Source organism: Trachurus trachurus, assembly GCF_905171665.1.
Source record: "Trachurus trachurus genome assembly, chromosome: 13".
NCBI lineage: Eukaryota > Metazoa > Chordata > Actinopteri > Carangiformes > Carangidae > Trachurus > Trachurus trachurus.
Genome location: NC_139892.1, coordinates 1,131,216 through 1,156,251, shown reverse-complemented (window position 1 = coordinate 1,156,251; position 25,036 = coordinate 1,131,216). Strand labels below are relative to the sequence as shown.

General features: G+C 41.7%; 2 protein-coding genes across 2 annotated transcripts in view; one reads left to right on the top strand and one right to left on the bottom strand.

Annotated features, from left to right (window-relative positions):
• The window catches only part of LOC310995737 (protein NLRC3-like), a gene marked incomplete at its 3' end in the record, with an annotated part of 491,970 nt that overhangs the window by 429,648 nt on the left and 37,286 nt on the right, over window positions 1-25,036 (top strand). The window lies entirely within an intron of this gene.
• Window positions 1,111-22,640, bottom strand: LOC310995672 (von Willebrand factor A domain-containing protein 7-like; the record flags this gene model as incomplete). The annotated part of the gene is given in 18 exon segments (XM_083984790.1): window positions 1,111-1,496; window positions 1,638-1,804; window positions 7,367-7,421; window positions 7,424-7,499; window positions 7,746-8,017; window positions 15,746-15,838; window positions 15,988-16,140; window positions 16,254-16,386; window positions 16,478-16,651; window positions 16,741-16,857; window positions 16,952-17,064; window positions 17,603-17,772; window positions 17,876-18,062; window positions 19,602-19,730; window positions 19,936-20,029; window positions 20,138-20,282; window positions 20,377-20,513; window positions 22,488-22,640. Coding segments are annotated over 18 exon segments (2,754 nt in total).

Sequence of the window (25,036 nt, the reverse complement as noted above, 5' to 3'; positions counted from 1 at the left end):
AGAAAACTATGTTTTGTATAATTTGTCTAAAAAGAAAAGATCCCTGTGTGCTCTATGAGAGCTGGTATTGTTGGTCTTCATATGGAGACAGGCAGATACGTTGGCACAGCAGAAGACGATAGAGTTTGTAATTTATGTGACGTCCAAGAGGTGGAGAATGAAATTCATTTTGTGTTCTACTGTCCTTTCTATGACTCTATAAGACTAAAACTGTTTAGTAAGGTAGATCCAAATAACGAATTTGTGTGGTTGGACGATGCTGAGAAGCTAAAACATCTTTTGCAGTTGAATATATTTGCATTTTCTTTATTTCTTGAAAAGGCTTGGGCAACGAGACGAAGAGCGATATATAGTTGAGTACTGAAAGTAATCTGTTTATTTATGTCACACCTGTGTGGCAACTAACACCAACAGGAAGGACTGTCTAGTCTTTGTTTTTGTATTTGTCATTAAATGTGTCTTAATCTCATATGGGATGGAACACAGTGGTGGTATGACACGAAAATAAAAAAAATAAAAAATAAATTAATTCATGACTAATTGACAGGATAAATTGAATGTGTGGATGTGTTAAAGTAGTTCAGCTGATGGAGTTATGTTGTCTATTGGTGTCTAATGTTTAGTCAGTTTGTCTCAGAACCGTTTTTCTCCCTGATGTCACCGTGTGTGATGCTGTGACCGGCGCCGTCCAGGAGGTGGTGCTGTCGCCACACACACACACACACACACACACACACACACACACACACACACACACACACACACACACACACACACACACACACACACACACACACACACACACAGTTCTGGGTTGGCTGTTCAGAGCCTGTAAAGCCAAATATGTTCACCCACCCTCCTAAACAAGATCTCTATTGCTAAAGAAGAAAATCCCACAAAAAGATATTCAAACGTTAGGCACAACCTAATGGTTCTTATTGTAAACATTTTATTTTCGACAATTAAGTAAATTTGTTGTTAATCAGTGCTCACAAAATTTTAAACTGGACATCTGGCCTTAAGATGACCATCACCACAGTTGCACTCTGTTATGATGACCACATTGTTCTGAGTAATCTAGCAATATTAACACTGTGCCTGGTGCTACATTCAAGGCTGCATTACAAAAGCAGACACTAGCAGGCAAAGCAACAGTGACAGTGACAGAGTTGAGGCAGGTGGGCCACCTGAACGAACAATGGATTGGTAGCATTTTTGGTAGCATTTTCCCACATTGCCAACTTTATCCACAGCTACAAACTCAACAATCTGAGAGCAGCAGGAGGCATTGTATTTCGCCTGGACACCAGGAAGACTCAGATATGTGTATGAGAGGGTTCCATCACCCTGTTGCAGCCAGATTCTCTCAATCCCAGTGCCGTTTCCATCAGTAAGGTTGGCCGAGAGCTCCCACTGGAAAGGTCCACACTGAGACACATCTTGAGGGCAATCATCAGCCAGCACACTCACCACTTCACACAAAGGAGGAACAAAATCTGTAATCTGAAAAGAGAACAGAAAAAGCAAAGGGATACATCTAGGGATCATCAAGGGAACTTTAGTTTGTATGATACTTGTATAACTTGGAATGTCCAAAAACTTTATTTCACTCCCTCCAGCAGTGTGTAGGATGTGACTGGTTATCTTTGTAACAACAGACATTCTCAGAACAATGTAATTGGTGTCTGCGCCACTAGACGACTTGGCTTCCAAAGTCAGAGTGACATCAGTGCCTGATGGTTCGTTGGCAGGTGGCGTAATGGTCAATGAATTATTAGAATATAATCCGGTTGTCAGGGTGATGCTGTCAAGAGAACAGAACAAATTACCCTTCTTAGTAGTAACTGTGTACAATTCACAAATTTGATTAGATTGAAAATTGAAAGCGTGCAGTATCTGTAAAAGCCTACAACCTTTATTCCAAATGAGTTCCAAATTTACTCCACTCAGGTTATACAGCCCAACACACTGGATGGGGTTCAAATTTTACCCACTGTGGGTTCAACATAGCATACTGAGTACCCATGGGCAGTGGAGGATGAGGCATGGGCCCCAGGGCTATTCTTTCTGTGGACCCCCTTATCATGCTCTCCCAGAAAAAAAAAGAAGTAATTTTGTGCCATGTTTAACAGTGCATGAGAAATATTAGGCAAACATGTCCTCCACACACACTCCAGGTACACTAGCACACATTTACAGGCTTCAGTTGTAATAAAGGTAATACAGAAAGGCATTCAAAGAGCATCTGCTCTGTGAGAGGTAGTATTTTCCCACACCAGACGCGCTAATTCAGGCCGAGTTCTGGTCTAGGATCACTCCAATAATAGCCGAAAATATAAGCTACACAATAGACTCGGATTCGGTCGGGTCTGAGCTTCAACCGTGGTTCAGACCATGTCGGATTTAAATTTTCAGCCCTGTTGAGACCTCTCCTCCATGGATTTTATTTATTTATTTTTAATTTCTGACCAATAAGAGAAGAGTTTGTTAGCGCATGGCATTTGTTTACAACTTTGGACCGTTTGGAACTGCTACTGTGTGTAAATACAAATGGCTCCCAAAAAAGAATGCAACAGTTGTATCGGTTTAGTTGCTGAATCGGAACAAAGCAGTTGTGAATATGCCCTTAATAAAGGAATTAATTTTAGTTCCTTCTTGTGTTGATAGTAGTGCTTGAACTACATTACCCACAATGCCATATATGCAGTCACATGTTGGTGACGTCAGTGTTCAATATGTCTACCTGAAGTTGGTCAGTAAAGCTGCATGAAACCTATGCCGGTGTGTTCATTGAGAGCAACAAACATAACATGGTGTCAGAAATGGACTCTCACGGTCCGCGCTGAGATTAGCGGACGGAGGGAGAGCTTCGCCGGAGAGCGAGACGGAAAAGCAGCAGTTGGACAAGCCGGAAGCGCTGTTAGCAGCAGGCTAACGTTACAGCTAGCGGCAACACGGCTGATAGCGGTCGACGCGAGTTCACCTGAAAAAGACAGAGCAACGCCATGGATAACTTACTCACTCCACCGTCATCGATGAGGTTTGATGGCAATCTCGCTGAAAATTGGAAACGGTTTAAGCAGAGATTCAACATTTACCTGGATGCAAGTGGAGCGGGCGGAGACGACGAGAAGAAAAAAGCGTCCATTCTCCTCCATGTGATCGGCGAAGAGGCTCTGGAAATATACAACAGTTTCCACATAAGTGACGGTGAGCTGGAACTAGATGTCTTAATGACGAGGTTTGAGGAGTACTTTGTACCAAGCACGAACGTCACATATGAGAGATACAAGTTTTTTATTTGTGATCAGAAACAAGGAGTGAGTTTTGATCAGTATTATGCGGAGCTGCATACATTGGCCAAGTCATGTGAATTCGGCGATTTAAAAGACCAACTCATTAAGGATAAAATAGTCACGGGAATACCAGACAACGCACTGAGGGAACGGCTGCTGCGTGAAAAAGACTTAAACCTGGAGAAGGCAGTGCAAATGTGCAGAGCTGCAGAGACCACACGGGCGCAGGCGAAGGAGCTGCAGAGGGACGGCGCGGCTGTGCACGCTGTAAAAGCAGATGGCAGGCCGGCAAAAAGATTCCCAAGACAAAGACACGCAGAATCTCACACAGAGAAAAAAGAGAGCGGCGCCTGTAAAAGATGTGGAGGTGCACACCTGCCAAACAAATGTCCAGCATTCGGTAAGACTTGCAATAATTGTGGCAAAATGAACCATTATGCAAAGTGCTGCAGAGCCACTGTGACTATGAAAAAGAAAGTGCACACACTTGAGGAAGAGCAAGAGGAATTATTTGTGGACTGCTTGCTCAAAGAAGATGATGTGTTGGAACTGTCAGAGGATACAGGAGATGATGAATGGATAGTGCCAATAACTGTGAATGACACAATTATGCCGTTTAAGCTTGATACGGGAGCACAAGCAAATCTGATGTCTGAAGCTGATTACAGACAACTCACAGTTAAAAGCAAAATTTATCCTGCCAGGACTAGAGTGCGAGGCTACACAGGAGAGACGGTTCCAGATAAAGGGCGCTGTGTGGCAACATTTGAGCATGGGGGACGACGTCTTAAGGCTCAGCTGTTGGTCGTGGCACAGGCGGTACAGCCCATATTAGGCCTGAAAGCTTGTGAAAAACTCAACCTGGTCAAGAGAGTCTATGTGGTAGCATCACAGCCTCACATGGATCAGCATTCTTTCATGGAGGAATACAAGGATGTTTTTGAAGGACTTGGATGCTTGCCGGGGGAGCACAAAATCCATATTGATGAAACAGTGGCTCCTGTTGTCCATGCGTGCAGAAAAGTGCCATTCGCACTAAGGGAAAAATTAAAGGAAGAACTTGCCCGTATGGAAAAACTCAAAGTTATACAAAAAGTGGACGAGCCAACAGACTGGGTAAGCTCACTAGTGGTCGTTCAAAAGAAAAATGGATCACTGAGAACTTGCTTAGACCCAAAAGACTTGAATAAAGCTATTAAGAGGGAGCACTTTAAGTTGCCCATGAGGGACGAAATCATGTCTCAGTTTGCAGGTGCCAAGTGGTTCAGCAAGCTTGATGCTCTGTACGTTTAACACTCCAGAGGGGCGTTATTGCTTTCTACGCCTGCCATATGGGATCCTGTCGGCTCCAGAGGTATATCACAAAACGATCCACATGTTATATGAACACATACCTGGAGTTGACACCATGATGGACGACATCATTGTTTGGGGGTCCACCAAGGAGGAACACGACATCAGGCTGAAACAGGTACTGGACACCACCAGAAAAGTAAACCTGAAACTGAACAGAGATAAGTGTGAACTAGGAGTAAAGAGGCTGACCTTCGTAGGCGATGTCCTTTCGGAGGACGGGGTGCAGCCAGACCCCAGAAAGACGTCTGCTATTGTGAACATGGACAGACCCAAAAACAAAGAAGAGGTCAGACGTTTTCTGGGCATGGTAACATATTTGGCCAAGTTCGTCCCAATGTTGTCCACTCAATCTGCACCGCTCAGATGTCTTCTAGAGCAGAAAAATGAGTGGGTGTGGTCGCATGAACAGGAAGAGAGCTTCCTGGCTCTCAAAAGACTCTTAACTGAGGAGCCAGTGCTGAAGTTCTTTGATCCAGACAAGCAAGTCAGAATTTCAGCTGATGCATCCCAGTATGGACTCGGAGCAGTTCTTCTGCAGCAGCATGAGGCAGCATGGCAGCCAGTGGCTTATGCCTCAAGAGCCCTGAGCAGTGCAGAGCGTAATTACGCTCAAATAGAAAAATAACTCTTGGCTAGCACATACGGGTGTGAGCGTTTCCACCAATATGTCTATGGACAAGCATTTGAAGTGGAGACTGACCACAAGCCGCTGGTCTCCATCATGTCAAAGCCGCTTATTGACTGTCCCATGCGCATACAGAGAATGTTGATACGGCTGCAGAGATACGACTTCAAGATGATCTATACACCTGGGAAGTACATGTTCGCTGCTGACGCTCTGTCACGGGCAGTAGACAAGAGTGAAAGAGCAGATGACAGGACGAATGCAGACATCGAGGCATATGTCAACATGATCGTCACTTCCCTGCCTGTTTCTGATGACAGGATGGAGCGCGTCAGACAAGCAACAGAGTTGGACGACACAATGGAAAAGCTCAAGCAAGCAATATTGTCAGGTTGGCCAGCACAGAAAAATGACTGCCCCAGACAGATTCAGGACTACTGGGCATGCAGAGCCGAACTGTCTGTTGTAAATAACGTTGTGTTCAAGGGAAACAAGTTCGTCATTCCAGTGGCGCTGCGCAAAGAGATGCTTGGCAAAATACATGAAGGACATCTAGGGGAGGAAAAGTGCAAGCGCAGAGCCCGTGAAGTCATGTATTGGCCAAGAATGAATCAAGACATCAGTCAGACCACGGCTTCCTGTGAAGTATGTCTCACCTACAGGCCCAAGCAGCAAGCGGAGTCACTCATGCCACACGTCGTGCCTGATAGGCCCTTCTACAAGGTGGGAGTAGATTTGTTTGACTGTAATGGAAAAAGTAATATTGTTCTCACAGACTATTTTTCAAATTATCCGGAGGTCGCCACATTACAGTCAACGACCAGTAAAGCAGTAATCACTTTCCTGAAAGCTGCATTTGCCAGACACGGGGTTCCATGTGAAGTGGTGTCAGACAACGGTCCCCAGTTCTCCAGTGGTGAGTTTGCCTCGTTTGCAAGGGAATGGGGTTTTCATCACATCACTTCAAGCCCGCATTACCCTAGATCCAATGGTCTGGCAGAAAGTTCAGTGAAGGTGGTGAAAAATCTTATGAGGAAAGCACAAGATGGACACGAGGATTTCCACAAGAGCCTCATGATCTACCGCAGCGCGCCTCTGCAGAACGGTTTGTCTCCAGCTCAGATGCTAATGGGCCGGCGCCTGCGCACAAACCTTCCTGTGATGGAGGAGCTGTTGACACCCAGAGGTGCACATAAGATCAAGGCTGACAAGGAAAGAGGTAAACAGAAACAAAAACAGCAACATGATAAAAGTGTGAAAGACTTACCAGTCCTGAGGCCCGGAGATCAGGTCCGTGTATGGGATCATCTGACAAGCACTTGGAGTGTACAAGGACGTGTACAGAGGGAAGTTGCTCCACGTTCTTACCAGGTGCAGACTGAGGATGGACTGTCTCGGAGGAGAAATCGTGTGGATCTTCGTCCACACGAGCCAGGCCAAAATGTGGACATGTATGATCTTTGTCCATACGAGTCACATCAAGCCATGGACACTCCTGGGTCTTCGCCCAAGCAAGCAGAGAGACATGACAACCAGCAGCAGGTTTGTTCAGACAAGCAGACTCATTTGGATGTTGCAGGCACTGGAGTTACAGCATCTACTGTGCCTGAAGTGTCCAGCAGACCTGCTGTGCCTGGGATATCCAGTAGACCAAGACGGACTGTTAAGAAACCCGACAGACTGATTGATAGCATGTAATGGGTTGTGTTCTTTAAAACAAAAAGGAAAAAAAAAAGAGGAAAGGGAAAAAAAAGAGGGATTTTGGTGGTGAATGTGTGTGGTAATATTCACTGATTATTGGTTACATGTTTTTGCATAAGGTATTTTTCTAATGCTGGTTTAATGTGTTATGCAGATTTTTCAGGTTGGTAACATGGCAAAAGAAAACAGATATGTGTTATGTTTCTTTTCTTTAAGAAGGGGAGATGTGTTGATAGTAGTGCTTGAACTACATTACCCACAATGCCATATATGCAGTCACATGTTGGTGACGTCAGTGTTCAATATGTCTACCTGAAGTTGGTCAGTAAAGCTGCATGAAACCTATGCCGGTGTGTTCATTGAGAGCAACAAACATAACACTTCTTACCTTTTAGGATAGTCCATGGAGAAGTTTCTGTCATTTCTAGCACTGATTTGGCACTGACCACAGAGCCCTGGGTCATTACACTAAAGGGGAGCCTGAATTCCTGTCCTGGCTCCACACTGCGGTCCACCACAGCCTGAAGAGAAATTGGAAGAAAGAACAAGGGAAAGAAAAAGGTGAAGAAGAGAAATGTCTTTCTTATACTTCAAAAAGACAATGCTGAAAATCTTCATATCTTCCCTTATGTACCTCTAAGTAAACTGGATTAATTTTAGTATGGTAAGCATATTTCCTCGCTACCCCTTGGTTTCTGTAAATGATCATCAAATAGAAGCTGCACAAATGGATTCACAGGTTGTGAGGAGGATGTGAAGATACAGACCTGGATATTCACTTTGGAGACTGACATCTGGGTGGTGGACTGCCTCTGAAATTCAGTGTTTGACACTTTGTCTGTTCCTTTCAGAATGACAACAAACTCCCCTTCAGGGACCTTGTCAACAGTCACCAGAAAAGATCCCCTACCCATGTCAGTCACTGTGCTATTGCTCACAGTTTCAGGACCAGACACAGTCACGAGGCCAATGCTTCCAACAGTCATTGAGGATGGACCTCTACTTCCCATAACTGTGACCATCAAGGAGACTGGCTGGCCTGGGTTTCCAGAGGAGAGAAGAAAAGTAGGGACAGGAATGAGTTTAAAATTCATTTTTATTGACAAAAGTGAAAAAAAAATCCCAAGATCATCTCTTGCATGGGCCATGCACAGTTACTTAAATATGTTGTTGTATGCAAAACCAATCAATGCTATACAGGCACTGTCACTGCTTGATTTGCGTCGCTGCCCAATTTGGGTATCGGCAAGTTTGGTCATGCATGAACGGGCCGCCATCTTGAACAGCTGCGTACGGCAACTCCACTTGGACAAACTTCATTAGGGCTCTGCCCGATTTGCGTACATCTGCTTAAAGTTCTGTAAATTTAAAATACTGAGAAAGTTTTTTTTAAGCAATAGTCTGTTTAACTGTTACACAAATTAGGCAGGGATGCAAATCGAGCAGTGACAGGCATCATCCCTCACATAACAGCGCTGACATCATCCTATTCACAGTCAGAACACATCTACTAACCGCAGTGTGTTTTCTCAAATCTGAGCGGAGTGGCCGCCCTGTTTACCGCAGAGATTTTGTGTGGGGTCATGTGACTGCTTGGCTCTGTCTGATTGGTGAGACGTAGTCAAACGTCGTTAGTGGCTACATTTAATTGGTGAAACGCAGTCATGTGACAGCGCCTCTGTTGGAAGTATCTTCGCCAAAACAAACAAATAGACTGTGCATTGGATCGATAAAAATTAGTAGCAAGTAGAAAGTGCGGAATGTTGCTCAATGTAAAAGTACCACTTCTTCATTTCATTTCATTTTGATTTATTTCATTCATAGTTGCACATATACATTGTGTACACATTTTCACCATGAACGAAAAGGAGCAGGATGAAGAAAAAACGTATAATACCTGCCCCTCTCTGTTGTTACAAATTTCATTGGCTTGCTTCAACACCAGTATTATTCTCTGTTTCAAAATATTAAAGATGATGAAACATAGTAATGACAAAAAAACAAACAAAATAACAGTAAACACCACTCGTCTATCTATCTTTTTCTTTTTTCCCTTCTTTTTTTCTTTCTCCTTCTTCTTCTTTGTAGATGCTTATCTTTTCTTTTTTAAACATTTTCTTAAACTGAGACATACACATTTGTTTTAAGCTTAACCTTCCAAATGTATGTTTAAAATCAAGCTTCAGTCTGTTGTCCCTTTCCTTCAATTTAAACAAGCTTTGTAAATGTTCAGGTAATGATCTGTTCTTTGCTTTAAACATTATTTTTAGGGTCTGTAATTCCTCAGTCATCAACCTGAGCACCGGTTCCCCTCATGGCTGCGTCCTGAGTCCGCTGCTCTTCACCCTGATGACTCATGATGACTGTGTTGCCAAGTCCACTACCAACCATATCATCAAATACGCGGACGACACGACAGTAGTGGGCCTCATCCGCAATAACAACGACCAGGCATACAGAGAGGAGGTGGAACAGCTGGTGAACTGGTGCAGCAGGAACAACCTTCTCCTGAATGTGGACAAAACCAAGGAGATCATTGTCGACTTCAGGAAGAATCGACCCAGTCACACTCCACTGTGCATCAACAACACAGCAGTGGAGGTGGTGAAAAGCACAAAGTTCCTGGGAATGCACATAACAGATACCTTAACCTGGACAACAAACACCACATCTCTGGTAAAACGAGCACAGCAGCGTTTGCACTTCCTCCGTAGGATGAGAAGATCACATCTCCCCCCTCCCATTCTCACCACTTTCTACAGAAGCACAATTGAATCCATCCTGACCAACTCCATCTCCGTGTGGCATGGCAGCTGCACAGCTGCGGACTGGAAGTGTCTTCAAAGAGTGGTAAGGACAGCGGAGAAAATTACTGGGACTTCTCTCCCTTCCATCATGGACATTGGTCAGAAACGCTGTCTGACAAGAGCACAGAACATCACCAGAGACCCCACACACCCACACAAGGAACTCTGGGAGGAGGTATCGCAGCATGAGGAGCAGAACAACCAGGTTCTGCAACAGTTTCATCCCCCAGGCCATAAGACTGCTGAACCTCCAATACGGATGAATTCTTAACTTTTGCACATGCCACTTTTAACATGTTTAACATTTTAACCGTGATCCTTTTAACATTTTTAACATTTTAATTGTGATCCTTTTAAATATAAAATAGTATTCTTTTTGCACATATGCACATAGAGCACTTTACTGACCGATCAACCTCACTTGTCTTGTTTTTTTAATTTATTTACACATATATTTCTGTTTGTGCCAAGAGTCAGTGAAACGAAATTTCGTTCTATGCACACTGTGTATTTTGAATGACAATAAAGTAGCTATTCTATTCTTTCTATTCATTATATCAGCCAATTTCAACAAACCTGCAGAAATAAAAAATCTATTTGAGGGATCTCTATTACCTGCCTTGTGGATTACTCTTACTGCTCTTTTTTGTAGCAGAATCAGAGGAGCGATGTTACTTACATAAGTGTTGCCCGACACCTCCACGCAGTAATTAAAGCAGAAGTAAGCGATCCGGTCGTTTTGGCTAATGCTGCGTTCCAGGCAGGCTTTTGAAACCGTAAATTACAGCTTCAAGTCACGACTTACGACTTTGTATCGTTCCAGGCAACCCACTCGTGTTTTTCCGACCTGTTTTACCTGTGAAAGTCACTATAACGGCCACTCGTAACCAGTGTTGGGGAGTAACGAATTACATGTAACGCCGTTACGTAATTTAATTACAAAATTTACGTAATTGTAATCAGTTACATTACTGTGGAAAAATGTGTAATTAAATTACAGTTGCTTTTATAAATTTCCATGATTACAGTTTTAGTTACATTTGAAAAATCATCGGAAAAACTCGGGTTTATCAAAATAGTTTTTTCATGTGAACGTCCTCCTTTCAAAGCTGCAAGTTGGATACTGACACGGAAGAGCCAAATGTCTGACCCGCGATGACCCACACTGGCACTGTTGCACCTCTGTGGGCAACATGAGAGACAAGGTGCGCACTGCCCTACATTATTTCGATGTCATCCCACGCGGTACATCGGCCTATACGCTTGTGTAGAGAGCGCGTAAATGGGAAGATGTACCGCGCAATGGATAAATAAAAAAGGAACATATTAGGCTACCGCGCGCACACCAGATGATCCGCCGGTCGTCTGAGTGAAATATCCAAGTAAGCAAGTCAGATAATTAATGACATGGCCCGCACCAAAAGGTGGCAAAGTGACTGGACGGATGAGTTTTGTTTTATTTTACCGGACCATGCCGACGCTGAGAGGGACAGAGGGACAGCTGACGCTCTCTCTCTCTCTCTCTCTCTCTCTCTCTCTCTCTGCACGTATGTGACTCACACGGTCTCCGCTGGCTCTTGTTGAGGTGAAGGGTTGTACAGATGCTGCTGTAGTATTTGTGGACATTTTGCAGATGGGTTTAAAAATCTGCACTAATGGTATGGATGTCATGCATAGCTGTGCGCCTCTTGCTATACTATAGGCTAATAATTGCTTGTTGCTGAATATCATAAGGGAACACTGGTGTGGTGCAAAGAGTGTTTGCCAGCGGAGAAGATGTTGTTGACATCTAAACGGTCAATGTCGAATTTGAAGAGTTACAGCTATACCCTTACCCTTATGTGTCTATAGGCCTAATGTAAAGTATAGCCTACAGCTGTTCTCACAGTAAAACGAGGTATCTTGTGGAGTCTATTATTAGCTATATTGTCTTTATGTTGTCTTAAGTACTGCTGAAAGGTTAACCATTAGGTCTGAAAGTGTGAAAATGGTTAAAAGTTGAGAGCATTCATTCAAAATTAAGAAAAGTAATTAAAATGTAATCAAATGTAATTAGTTACATTACTTTGATGAAGTAATTGAAATAGTTACACTACTATTACATTTTCAACAGGGTAACTTGTAACTGTAACCAACTACATTTCCAAAGTAATCTTCCCAACACTGCTCGTAACTTCCGACCGGTGAACTCGTACCAGATAGAACTGGTACGACTTCACAGGTCGGAAAAACACGAGTTACGGGCTGCCCTGAACGCACCATCACAGTCCTCGTCCCTACGTCGCCACATTCACGGCGTCCCTTGGCTGCACACACAGCCCTTTATGCCGTTCTCTCTCCTCATTGGATAAAAACTGTAGGATACATGGAAAGTTTTCTCCTCGGCTTACAGCAGAGCAGAGTGACTGACAGACCCGTGTTTCGGTCCAAACACTCTATGTAAGTGATTGCTGTCGGAAGATATAACTATTTAAGACTTATATTAACACAAATATATCACTTACTTCTGCTTTAAAATACGGCAAAATAAATGTACAATACAAAATTCTTAGTGTGTTAGTGTCCAAGACAAACTTATAGGCGGGTACATATATGAAAAAAAACCACCTAACCCTAAAAAAATTCTAACAAAAGGTTTCTCAGCTGTTTTTTATAGTATTAGATGTCCTTAATAACATACTAAAAGTTTACCAAAATTTGACCACTAGAAAGGTGTTATTTTCAAGATGGCGTCCAAGATGGATAGGAAGCCTGAGGAGACACCACAGGTGAATAGGGTAAAATTTTTAACTAACAGATATCACCATGAAACTTCCCAAGTTTATCACTTACATTAAGACAAATATTTTTTGTATTACAAGTTTTGTCAAATTGTATGTTTAAATATGTAAATTAGGCAATATCCCATTAAATATGCGCTAATTAATTATCCGAAATCTGAACAATGGATAAAAGCCACTTTCAAAATTCTTGTTTTATTTTGTTGACATACTAGAGTCAGAAGTTTTTACAGAGGGGATTTTGGATATCTCTCTTTATCACTCTGTAAATGAGAAAATACTATAGCCCTAAAAATTCAAATATCGTCGTGTTTTTAGGAGTAAAATGTTGTATAATGCCCTGTACACACTGTGCGATTTTGGCCGTCGCAGACGAAAGACGGCGGATCGTAGGAGAATCGTGGCGAAATCTTTGGTCGTAGCTCTAAATCGGCCGTCTTACGTCGCACAGTGAGACAGGCTCTACGACGGCCGTTGTCAGCGTCTTGCGACCAAAGACGACCTGCGATTAAATTCTGACAGTGTCAGAAAACTGCTACGACCTACGTCTACTAATCAGCTGATGGACGTCTATCAGTGGCGCAGGTGACAGGGACGAGCACTGATTTTCGAGTAAATAGTCATTAAATTAAAAAACGAATAGCCTATCCTGTCATGTATATTCCTTTTTACTGTCGCAGAAAGAGGAGGAACATGGACAGACTCATACAGCCATCAGAAAAGTTGTGTGTGAAACTCATGGTGAAACTCTGTCCAAAAAAAAAAAAAAAAAAAAAAAACATGTGCGGACTATGATGAGAAGCGGTCGCCTACCGGAGAACGTGTTTACGCCGGGAGAGGTGACTTCGTCCTCGTTTAGATGTGCTCTCATTACGTGACGGTACTGCTGTGTGATGTTCTCTAGTACCAATACAGGCCGTGATTTCATTTTTAAATAACGGACAACTGGCGGTACTGCTCCACTGGTGCCGGTGAGTTGTGTCTGTGTGTGAAGAGGGAGAGAGGGAGGGAGGGAGAGGGGGAGGAGGGGGAGCGGGCGACCTGCGATTCAGTAGAACGATCATCGTACAGTCTGCACACGTCAAACTTGACGTCGTAGCAAAGATTGTAAATTCCACGTCGCATAGTGTGTCATGCAACAGTCTTATAAGACTGCTAAAATCGCACAGTGTGTAGAGGGCATAAGAGCCCGAAATCTCCACTTCAGCAGCACTTACAGACACCAAACCTTCCAGTTTGATCCCTTTCTATATTCTGAAGGTTTTTACAGAGGGGATTGTTGATATATCATTCATAGCCTGATTTATACAACATTTTACTCCTAAAAACACGACCAACTTGAATTTTTAGGGCTGGTGACAGTATTTTCTCATTTACAGAGTGATAAAGAGAGATATCCAAAATCCCCTCTGTAAAAACTTCTGACTCTAGTATGTCAACAAAATAAAACAAGAATTTTGAAAGTGGCTTTTATCCATTGTTCAGATTTCGGATATGCAAATTGGTGCATATTTAATTAGATATTGCCTAATTTACATATTTAAACATACAATTTGACAAAACTTGTAATACAAAAAATATTTGTCTTAAAGCAGAAGTGAGTGATCCGGTCGTTTTCGCTAATGCTGCGTTCCAGGCAGGCTTTTGAAATCGTAAATTACAGCTTCAAGTCACAACTTACGACTTTGTAGCGTTCCAGGCAACCCACTCGTGTTTTTCCGACCTGTTTTACCGGTGAAAGTCACTATAACGGCCACTCGTAACTTCCGACCGTGGACTCGTACCAGATCGAACTGGTACCACTTCACGGTCGGAAAAATACGAGTTTCCTTGAACGCACCATAACAGTCCTCGTCGCTACGTCACCACATTCACGGCGTTCCTTGGCTGCACACACAGCCCTGCATGCCGTTCTCTCTCCTCATTGGATAAAAACTGTAGGATACGATAAATGTTTTCTCTTCGGCTCAGAGCAGAGCAGAGTGACTGACAGACCCGTGTTTCAGTCCAAACACTCTATGTAAGTGATTGCTGTCGGAAGATATAACTATTTAAGACTTATATTAACACAAATATATCACTCACTTCTGCTTTAATGTAAGTGATAAACTTGGGAAGTTTCATGGTGATATCTGTTAGTTAAAAATTTTACCCTATTCACCTGTGGTGTCTCCTCAGGCTTCCTATCCATCTTGGACGCCATCTTGAAAATAACACCTTTCTAGTGGTCAAATTTTGGTAAACTTTTAGTATGTTATTAAGGACATCTAATACTATAAAAAACAACTGAGAAACCTTTTGTTAGAATTTTTTTAGGGTCAAGTCATATTTGTACCTGACTATTAACCTTATTCAAAATATAGATACTCTTTGCCACCTTGGCTTTTACATATGCTATGTGGTTTTTCCATGTCAACTTGTCCTCCAGGATAACACCCAAAAACCTAAATACAGACACTCTTTCAATACTCTCTCCTGCAAATGAAAGTTCAATTTCCTCCTTTTTTCGATTTGTAAAAACCATAAATTTAGTTTTTTTTTTCAAATTTAACAAAAGCTTGTTTTCATCAAACCATCTCTTAAGTTTAACCATTTCATTAGTGATGTTTTCTGCAATAATCCCCAAATCATCCCCAGAACAAAAAAAATGAGTATCATCAGCAAACAAAACAAACTGTAGAATCTTTGAAACATCACAAATATCATTAATATATAAAATAAAAAGTTTAGGTCCCAAAACGGATCCTTGTGGGACTCCACATACAGTCCTCATGCATTCTGATGTGTAACCCTCTAGCTGAACATATTGTTTTCTATTTCTTAAATAACTACTTAACCAGTCCAAGGCAATTCCTCTCACACCATAATTATGTAATTTTGAAATTAAAATTTCATGATTTATTGTATTTAAAATTTCATGATTTATTGTACTTCACAAAAGTACTCAAGTAATAGTAAAATGTATGCTGCATTATACTCTTACAAGTACAGTTTTCCAAAAAGTTACTCAAGGAAATGTAACAGAGAAAATGTAGCGCGTTACTACCCACCTCTGCTAACTTGGATGTTTAACATTCTGAAATGAAATATTGTGTAAACAGCAAAGCAACATTTGGAGGACATGTCCAGAAAATGTAGCCTACATCTGACCTGAAACACTGAAACTGATTATTATATTACCTGCTTTTGGACGCCCACTGATCACTGCAAATCCTGGGTGAGGTCCTTTGAAGCTTTCCACAAAGTCATAGATAAATGTAATGGTACTCTGACCTGGAAACACAAGCACACACTGATATTGTGACTGTAGTGGGAATAAATGTGCAGCTTGTACAGATCAAGCCACAGACAGAAGGGCACAATGTCAACAGCCTGTTTGAACGGGAAGTTCCTGTCTAATTAATACATGTACAGTGTCTGACCTGTGACTTTAAGTGTGTATGGTTGGGTGGACTTAATGTTGATCTTCCACATTCCTGTCTGCTTGTCAGCATTGAGACGAATTCTTCTCAGGTTGCCCACTGTCTGAATGGCTCCCAGTGTACCATTGGCCTCAGTGTTGCTCTGGCTCACACCTGGAGGTTTTCACCATGTATTATTCATTATAAAGAGACAAGAGTCTATGTATAAGAAAGATGGAAAGACTTCAACACATTTTTAAAGCATTGCTTCGAGACTGGACTGCTACCTGCAGGGTTGGTCAGTGTGAAAGTAATGGATGTTCCTGTGATGTATATGGTGACATTGTGAAGAGATTCATCCAGTGCAAAGGAGAAAGTCTCCTCCTTCCCAGGGTTCCTTGCTCGCTGAAGAACTGTAACCTAATGCAGTGAGGGTCGGGGTTAGAGAGCAAGAGAAGAACACTTTGATTCTTCAAACTGGTCCAACCACCAAACACCTGCTGAGTCTTACCAGAGCTGAGGTAGAGGTGTCAAGGATGACGTCTGTTGCCTGAGGCAGCTGTGCCTTGGTCACCTGGATGACCTGGCCTCCAGAGGCCAGAGCCAGATCCTCGTAGTCCTCAAAGCTAGCTCTTTCAAGGGAACGACGACGCCTCTCTGTGAGATCGGTTATGAAGAATAACACCTGTGGAAATTAGTTTGATCTTTGAAAGTTATACGTACATAAACAAATTGAGTGGACATAGATAATCACTGGTGTTGATCAGTATTTACAGTTGACTTGGTGCTCTTGATGAGAGCATCAATTGTGTCTTTGAGGGCGATGTCTTTGGCTGTAGCATCAGTGAAAACAAAGATGTGGGAGGAGCCTGGGGCACCAGTGAGAGCCAGCTGTGGAAACAAGGATCACCATGGTCTTTAATCAACCATAAAAATATCTCAACAACCATACCACTTACACTATGACAGTATCATATTGCTTTACCTGAAGTCCTGACAGACACATCTCAGGTGGATCTCCCCCTCCATCTGCTCTGAGTTTAGAGATTTCTGTTTTCATCTTCTCAGGGGCTGTTGTCCTGGTCATTGGACCAAATTCTACATAAACAAAACAAACAAAAAACAACAACAACCTTTTTCTCACTTTTAATTCTACAGAACCACTGTGACTGTGTGCAGTAAATTTACAGTAACACAATTTGCCTTATATATTTAAGAATGTATTTACAATACAGTGAAACAACTCCGCTGTGGAGAATTAAATATATGGAAGGAACACACAAGTGTAAGAAATTAATTTGACAGCGTACTGGCCGAAACGTTGTCAAATAAATTTCCAAATCCTTGTTTCCAAAGTGCTAGCTTAGATGACTACGAGGATCTGGCTCTGGCCTCTGGAGGCCAGGCCATCCAGGTGACCAAGGCACAGCTGTCTCAGGCAACAGACGTCATCCTTAACACCTCTACCTCAGCTCTGGTAAGACTTGGAGCTGAGTGTGCGCCATTTATCTTTCCTTCCTTACATATGTGCATTTGTTTCTCATCTCAACGAGAATTAATAACATGCTATGGCATTATTCAACTGTCAAAGTACTAATGATTTCCTATACATGACTGGTAATACAATGGTTCATACCAGGGTCATTGAAGGGCACCAGGATGTACTCAGAGGGCTCATCTTGTGTTCCTTTTTTGCTGTCAATTATTGCGTAAACAACCCATCTGGCTACTTCAATGTCATCAGCCATACTGCCAGTGGTGTCAATAACAAAGCACACAACAGATGAGCGAGCAATACCCATCATTCTGGGAGAGAAAAAAAAGAACTGTTACTTGGCCCCATCAATTTTCAGACACAGCAAGTACAGTACAGCAAGTAGGTATTTTTCACTTCATCTGGCCGTCATACCTCAGAAAGTCATTGTTACCAGCAGCTGAGCGGATGTCCTCCAGTAGCTGTAGACTTGCAGCGGTGGCTGCAGTCACAGCAGCATCATGGAACGCCGAATTGTCAAAACGACGCTCATCTTTGCTGATGCCACCATGAGGAATCTGTGAGCTAGTCAGGTCAGTCACACCTCCATGGCTGCATTTACCTGGCAAAGGACAGAGGGGGCAGCTCAAACTGGGTCATTTTTTTAATTATATTATATTTACACCTTTTGATTTACAAAAAAATATGTGTAGGGGAGAGTGGGGTAAAGTGAGACATTTTTTACATTTGCTCCCCTCTAAGCGAGCTAAAATGATTTATCAGTAAAATTGACACATTTCCCATTAATTCAGGATGTTTCCTAGCAATGGAAATTATCAGAATTTATTTAGAACGAAGGGCAGTGAAAATATGATTGTTTTAAAAGAAGTGGTCTCGTGTCTCACTTTACCCCAGCTCAGGGGTAAACTGAGACAAACCAGAGAAATCAGTAGGGTAAACTGATCCACTTTTTCCACTCTGAAACTATAACAACACATGTTGTAACAGTTAGAATCCTGACAGCTAGCTTGACAACCACACTTCCCAAAACTAATGTCGGACTAGTAGAAGAATCATGGGGATTGGTCAATTAAGCACTTTTTTTTTCTCAACACAAAGTAACTCAAGACCAAAATCAAATACAACACAAACTGTTTTAATTAACATTCAAATGACAGATAGAACCAGTTAGATAGTCTGGGGATCAGACTGTAGGACCCGACAATTGAGACCATTTTGATCAAAAGTCTCTTGTGTGTGGGGGGAGCCAACAAAGTGGAATGTGGAATTGTCTCACTTTACCTCAACACCCCCATTTTAGAAAAAACGACCTCTCTTAGAAATTCAGGCTAATTATCAGCCAGCATCATCACATGGTTTAATGTGTTAGTTCATCATCATGTATCATAGAAGTTTTTCTACCTGAACCAATTTGCTTTGGCGCAACAGTTGATTGAGTTGACACCAAGAAAATTTACTTTTACATGCAAAAATCTTATTTTTGTGAAAAAAAACATGCTTTCCACAGCATCATGAGGTCCTCTCCTTCATGACCATGGGGAAATGGAAGGGGCTTGAAAACATAATGGTCACATGACCAAAAATGTGTTCCGTTTTCTAGATACAGGGGGTGTCTCACATTACCCCACTCTCCCCTAAATTAAATTAACATGATTTGAGATGGAAAATGCTGATATCAAAGAATTATTTGAGTCCACATGCAGTCTTACACACATCAGTAATCTAATGATATAAAATATATTTCTTTAACCTGCTTGACACTACAGAAAGTCACTTACTGTATAAGTTGATCGTATTTCTTCTGTTGGTTTTTCAAGTAATGAAAATCCCATAAAATGTAATATGTAATATGTAATAATATGTAACATGGATAATTATATTTGTAGCAATTTAAAAAAGACAATATGTTTTTGATTTTAAATGGGAAATGTTAAATTGGAAATTGATGTTAAATGGGAAACTACTTTAAGTGTTGTTACCATATACACCGAGTCTTACAGCAATGGTGGTGGAAACAACTTTCATGGTCTCACACTATGCCATGATGTCATCAAATGGCATCATTGTTATTGTTAATTGAGAGACCCATAGTAGCAGAGGTTACACAGTTTACATACAAAAATGGCCCTGTTACTGATACCTTTAGGTTTGGCAGAAGAGAAGATACTCATGTAGCCTGATGTGAGCTTCTTCTCTTTCAGGATGTTGGGGAGGATGGGATTGGGACATGTTCCACTGGCACAGTCACTGCAGGTGGGAGTGTCGAAATCTACACAATCAAAGTGTGAACATGATACAGGATGAACAGTGCATTTTCACTCACAAGTCTTTCATAACTTCTCATTTGCTGTTCGGAGTACATCTGGCATTATAGATTCATTCAATATTTTCAAGGTTCATTACATATATTCAAAGATTCATTGAATCTTTGAATATATTGAATGTCTAGACATTATGCTCAGACACACACACACCAGCCAGGTTTTCCAGTGGCAGATCTGGGCGAATGAGGTTGATATATGGCTCAGTGTATCCCAGCTCCACCCAGTTACTGTGGCTGTAGAAATCCTGAAAACACATTGAAACACACACAGATCTATTTAGTCTCTATTACCTCATCACTAATTCCTTTCTCATATTTCATCTTTCCCTCTATGTGCCTAGTTGCTCTCTCACCTGTAGAGTATGAAGGACTCTGCCCAGTGTTTCTCTGGCAGCCTGGAAGTTCTCCTTATGAATGTTAGCCTTAATGGCTGCCATTCCCTGTGTGATTAGGCTACGTCCCTGCAGGATCTCCTCGGAGTTGAAGTGGTGTGGAGCACTGACAGAATTTTCACAAGTATTTAATATATAACTTAGTGAGTGTATGGCCAAATATCAGCTCTTTAATAACTGTTGTTTAGCCTTTCTCCCACCTGTTGACAAAGTCACGATCCACCAGTCCATTCTGTTTGTAGATTTCTTGAAGAGCAGAGTGAAATTTGGCACCTGACACCTCTCCTGTAGCTGTGGGTCCCAGACAGGCCCGAGCCAACTCCTCAGGAGAGGAACCCTGTGGACAGATAAAAACAGTTTTCATTGAGAATAATCACATATGGAAATGACAAAACAGCCCTTGGAACCTGTTATTGCTGTTGTACAAAAAGTCTCCACTACTTTTTGAGCACTATAACTTCCTTTGGCTTCAAGTCACAGGGGAGAACAGCTATCCTAATAAAATCCCTCTCATTGTTTCAGTAGCAGTAACTTGATAAGTTGATTTTGAATTAAATTATTTGCTCTTCTTCTTGTTAACATACTCTACAGCTAAGTCATGAAGTTTCAAGTTGATTTTATTAAAGGAGCTGTATGTAAGAAATGTACAGGAAGTAATACCTCAATGTGTAGCAAGAGACTAAGGATTCACATTAATTTGAAAGACTGATCTCACTGACAACAATAATAGCCGGAATATTCATATTTAAAAATTGTATTTGCAGCCTGCAAATCATGTTTATGTTTTGGTTGCCAGTTAGGCAACAGGCTACCACTGTGCTGCAGCTACAGCTGGGAGATATAGTGATCTCCAATTGATTGATTGATTGATAAAACTCAATTTTGACTATCGGCTATGGTCATATTTTCTTGATATCACACCGGAGAAATAAGCTGCCTGTCACTTGGCCGCCTGATACACCGCCTCACAGTAGCGCGGGAAGGGGGGTGCTGCCGGGGCTGCAGCCCCCCCTGGTGGTGCAGGGTGTAACATCACTGTAAACCTAAATGTTTGAAATAAATGAATATATATATATATATATATATATATATATATATATATATATATATATATATATATATATATATATATATATATATATATATATATATATATATATTTTTTTTTTTTTTAAGTATATATATATATATATATAATATCTGTAAATTATATGGTGTGTAAATAGAGTTGTGGGAATGTGTGGGAAAATAAAAAAATAAAAAAATTGTGGAGGAGACTCTCTCACCAGGAAGCCGCTTCAGCATATTCAAACGAATAGTTGAACAACAATGGCGAGTGACAACCGTGGACGTGGAGTAAAATAGAAAGGAATATTGGATTTTTTCACAAGTAATGTTACTGTGCCTATTTAAAAAAAAAAAAAAAAACGACAATCACAGAGGAGGAGGACGACAAAGAAGATGAAAACAGCAACATTCATCCTCCTACTACAGAAGAGATGAAGCTAGCATTAGCAGCTCAGCACCAGCCCCGCAGCTCCCGCCAGGAGACGGCGGCAGCGGGGGCTGCGAGAAACAACAGCCCGGCTCCAACTCTGCACGTTCCGGTATGACCAGGGCCCCCGGTGCCGGGGGCAGGCGCCGTTTCAACCAAATCTCAACTTTCCAGGAAGGAGATTCGGCTCTGAAAGTTTTGAGAGATCATTCCAACGAAGATGGTTTGAAAAATGGCGATGGTTGCATTATGTCTCAGAAACAGACAGTGTGTTGTGCTTTACCTGCAATCAAGCAGTGGCGAAGGGATTACTGCTGCACTCACGTAGTGACAGCTCATTTGCTAGGGGCGGCTTTTGCAACTGGAAAAAGGCGAGAGAAAAGTTTGCCCAACACGAGCTGTCAGACCTGCATTCTGATTCATTGCGGGCACTAGCTACACTGAAAGCAACTCCTATCAGTGCTTATGCTTTCTGATTTAGCAGCTCGGGATCAAAAGATGGCCAGGACCGTGTTGGAACTTTTATTCAGATCCATTAAATTCCTGGGCCGGGAGGGGATGCCGCTCAGAGGGCATAGTCATCGCGACGGCGTCCTATGGCAGCTTATGCTGGAGAGGACGCACTCACTACCAAGAGCCAGAGAATGGTTTTTACGCAGAGACAACTGGATGTCGGATACCATCCAAAACGAAATCATTGAGATGTTTGCTCACGCCATACAGCGAGAAACTGTATTAGGTCACAATAGGTCTTCCTGGAGGAGTGGTAATGTATTCCTTATGGATTTTGGGGAGGGTGTAAAAAACAGGTGTCACAGGTGAATTGACCAGCATGAAGGCGTGCTCCTGTTTAGTGATCTCTCCTTCTTCCAGGAGGTCTTTGAGGCAGCCATGTACCAGGGTAGTGTATTCTACTGTAGGGTTACCTGGCAGTTTGCAGTAAAAAGTGTCATTGTTCAGCTGTCTCATGATCTCCTGTGTGTATGGTTCTCTATCCAAGATAACCAATGCTCCCCCTTTATCTGCACTTTGGATTATAATAGACTTATCCTCTGTGAGAGCCTCCAGTTCCATATGTTGTGTTCTAGTCAGGTTATGGGTGACCTTATATGGTCTTTTCTGTCCCAGGAGTTTGGAAATGTCTCTCTCTACCAGTCTGCAGTATGTATCAACAGAAGAGTTCCTGTGTTTTGGAGGTATGAGGTATCTCTCTGGTGGTGATTAAAAAACTCCTTCAAACGTAATATACGAAAAAGTTTTTGGAAATCCACAAAAACATCAAAATCTTTGCAGTGGGTAGTAGGGCAAAATGACAGTGCCCTTATAGAACAAGGGTAAATGAAATGAACAATCAGCTGGCCTGGTTAAGCGTCAAAAGCAGATTGAATTGTTCTCTGGCTTGTTTTGTAAAAAATGTCACAATAACAAAAAACCCAGCAATTTTTTATAATAAATTAGTGTTTTTTTCTGAAAGTCATAACTATTCTACTCGGCAGTCTTCAGAAGGTCGTTTCCTGTTGCCCCCATGTAGAACAAATGCAAAACAAAAAACTGTTTATTATAGAGCGATGGCTGCATGGAATGCTCTGCCGAGATTTTTGATGCGAGAAGGTAGTGCTGCCTCTTTTAAACAGGGACTAAAGATGTATTTGTTTTTACAAGAGGGAGTGACTCTCTGACCATTAGAGACAGTTGCATGTCACAAACAACGCATGATTTCTGTTTCTTTGTACTTTAAGAACAGTTTGTAAATGAGATGTGAGCTTTTTTTTATGTTTTGTGTTGCTGTTGTCCACTGTATGAATGATGATGATCTATGTTGAATGTTCTGTGTTAAATTCTGAAACAGAAATGTTTGTAAGATGTTTTGACCCCAGGAAGAACAGCTGCTGTCTTGTACAGCAGCTAATGGGGATCTAATAAACAAACAAACAGCACCTTATTTAATACCAAGGTGCATGATTCAGATAAAGGCTTACTTGAAAGATTGATGACTTTCACTTCCTCCACTTGCTGTTGCGAGTGTTGTATGGCTCCCGTGCGGGGGAAGAAAATTTGCACGGGAGCCATACAACATTCATTTATTCCTGTAATTATTGTGAACATGTCACACACTATTGTTTTCATCTGTGTGTTGCTCCGTGCTTAATGTGACTAGTTATGACTGTGCTTTAGTTCTTAGGTGTAGCCTCAGTAGCATGTACCAACTTCATGACGGCACTCACGCCTGATCACTGTTTGCATATCCTACTGAGTGTAGCTTCCCGTTGTGTCTCTCGCACTAGTGTTTAATACACTCAGATTTTGATATTTTTTGATATATTTTTCTACTATTGATGTAATTTTCTACTATGTATGCTATTTGTAACATGTTATGAGATCTCTACGTTGTGGCTGGTATGACCTACATTTATGGTGTTTTCATTGGTATGGGGGACCAACTCCAGATTATGAGCCTTTGGTCAGGGGCACTGACTGGAGGATTAACCTAGCTGGCATGTTTTTAGTGGTGGGGGAAACCGGAGCACCCGGAGGAAACCCACGCAGACACGGGGAGAACATGCAAACTCCACACAGAAAGGACATGCCGGCCGGGGATTCGAACCCAGGACCTTCTTGCTGTGAGGCAACAGTGCTAACCACTGTGCCGCCGTGCCGCCCAACTTACTTGTGTGTGTGTGTGTGCTCCTGCACCCATGCTTTTGTTTTTTCTCAGGAATTTATTATATTGATGTTTAAAAACACTAGAATATAACAGGACTTTGTATTACTAGTGGATGCTGTTTTATATACTTTTTTTTAGCACTTCCTAACATTTTTTCATGTTAAATGTTAGGTTTTGTGTATGTACCGGTATCTGCTTCCTGGTTTCTAGTTGTCACATGACTACCACATGATACTTAAGATGGCGTCTATGTGGATTTTGTATGTCTGACGAAGAGCAGCTGCTTGAAACGTTACATTTTTCCTGATAATAAATGGACTGCATTTTGGAGCCCTGCGGTGTGCGAGCCTTTCTACTTTCTTTTTAATTCTTGTACGTCTTTGACTCAGCACCTGCCCTAAGTTTTTGGCACGGATGTGCGTGTGACTTTTTCTTTTAATTTTTTAAATCTAAAAATGTTTTGTCAGTTTTTTTATACAGACGTACATTCACACAATAAACAAACAAAAAATATATACATATATACATAGAAAGGGGTATTAGCAGATTATATAGTTGTAATAATTTATAATATTCCAAGGTTTTTATAGCTTTTCTGTCTTTAATGTTTTGTAGCTGCATATAATATCTGATTTCTATTTTAAACTCATAAAAATGTGTTGTTTTTTTTTGGATGACCATTTGCATTTATGGATGTAAT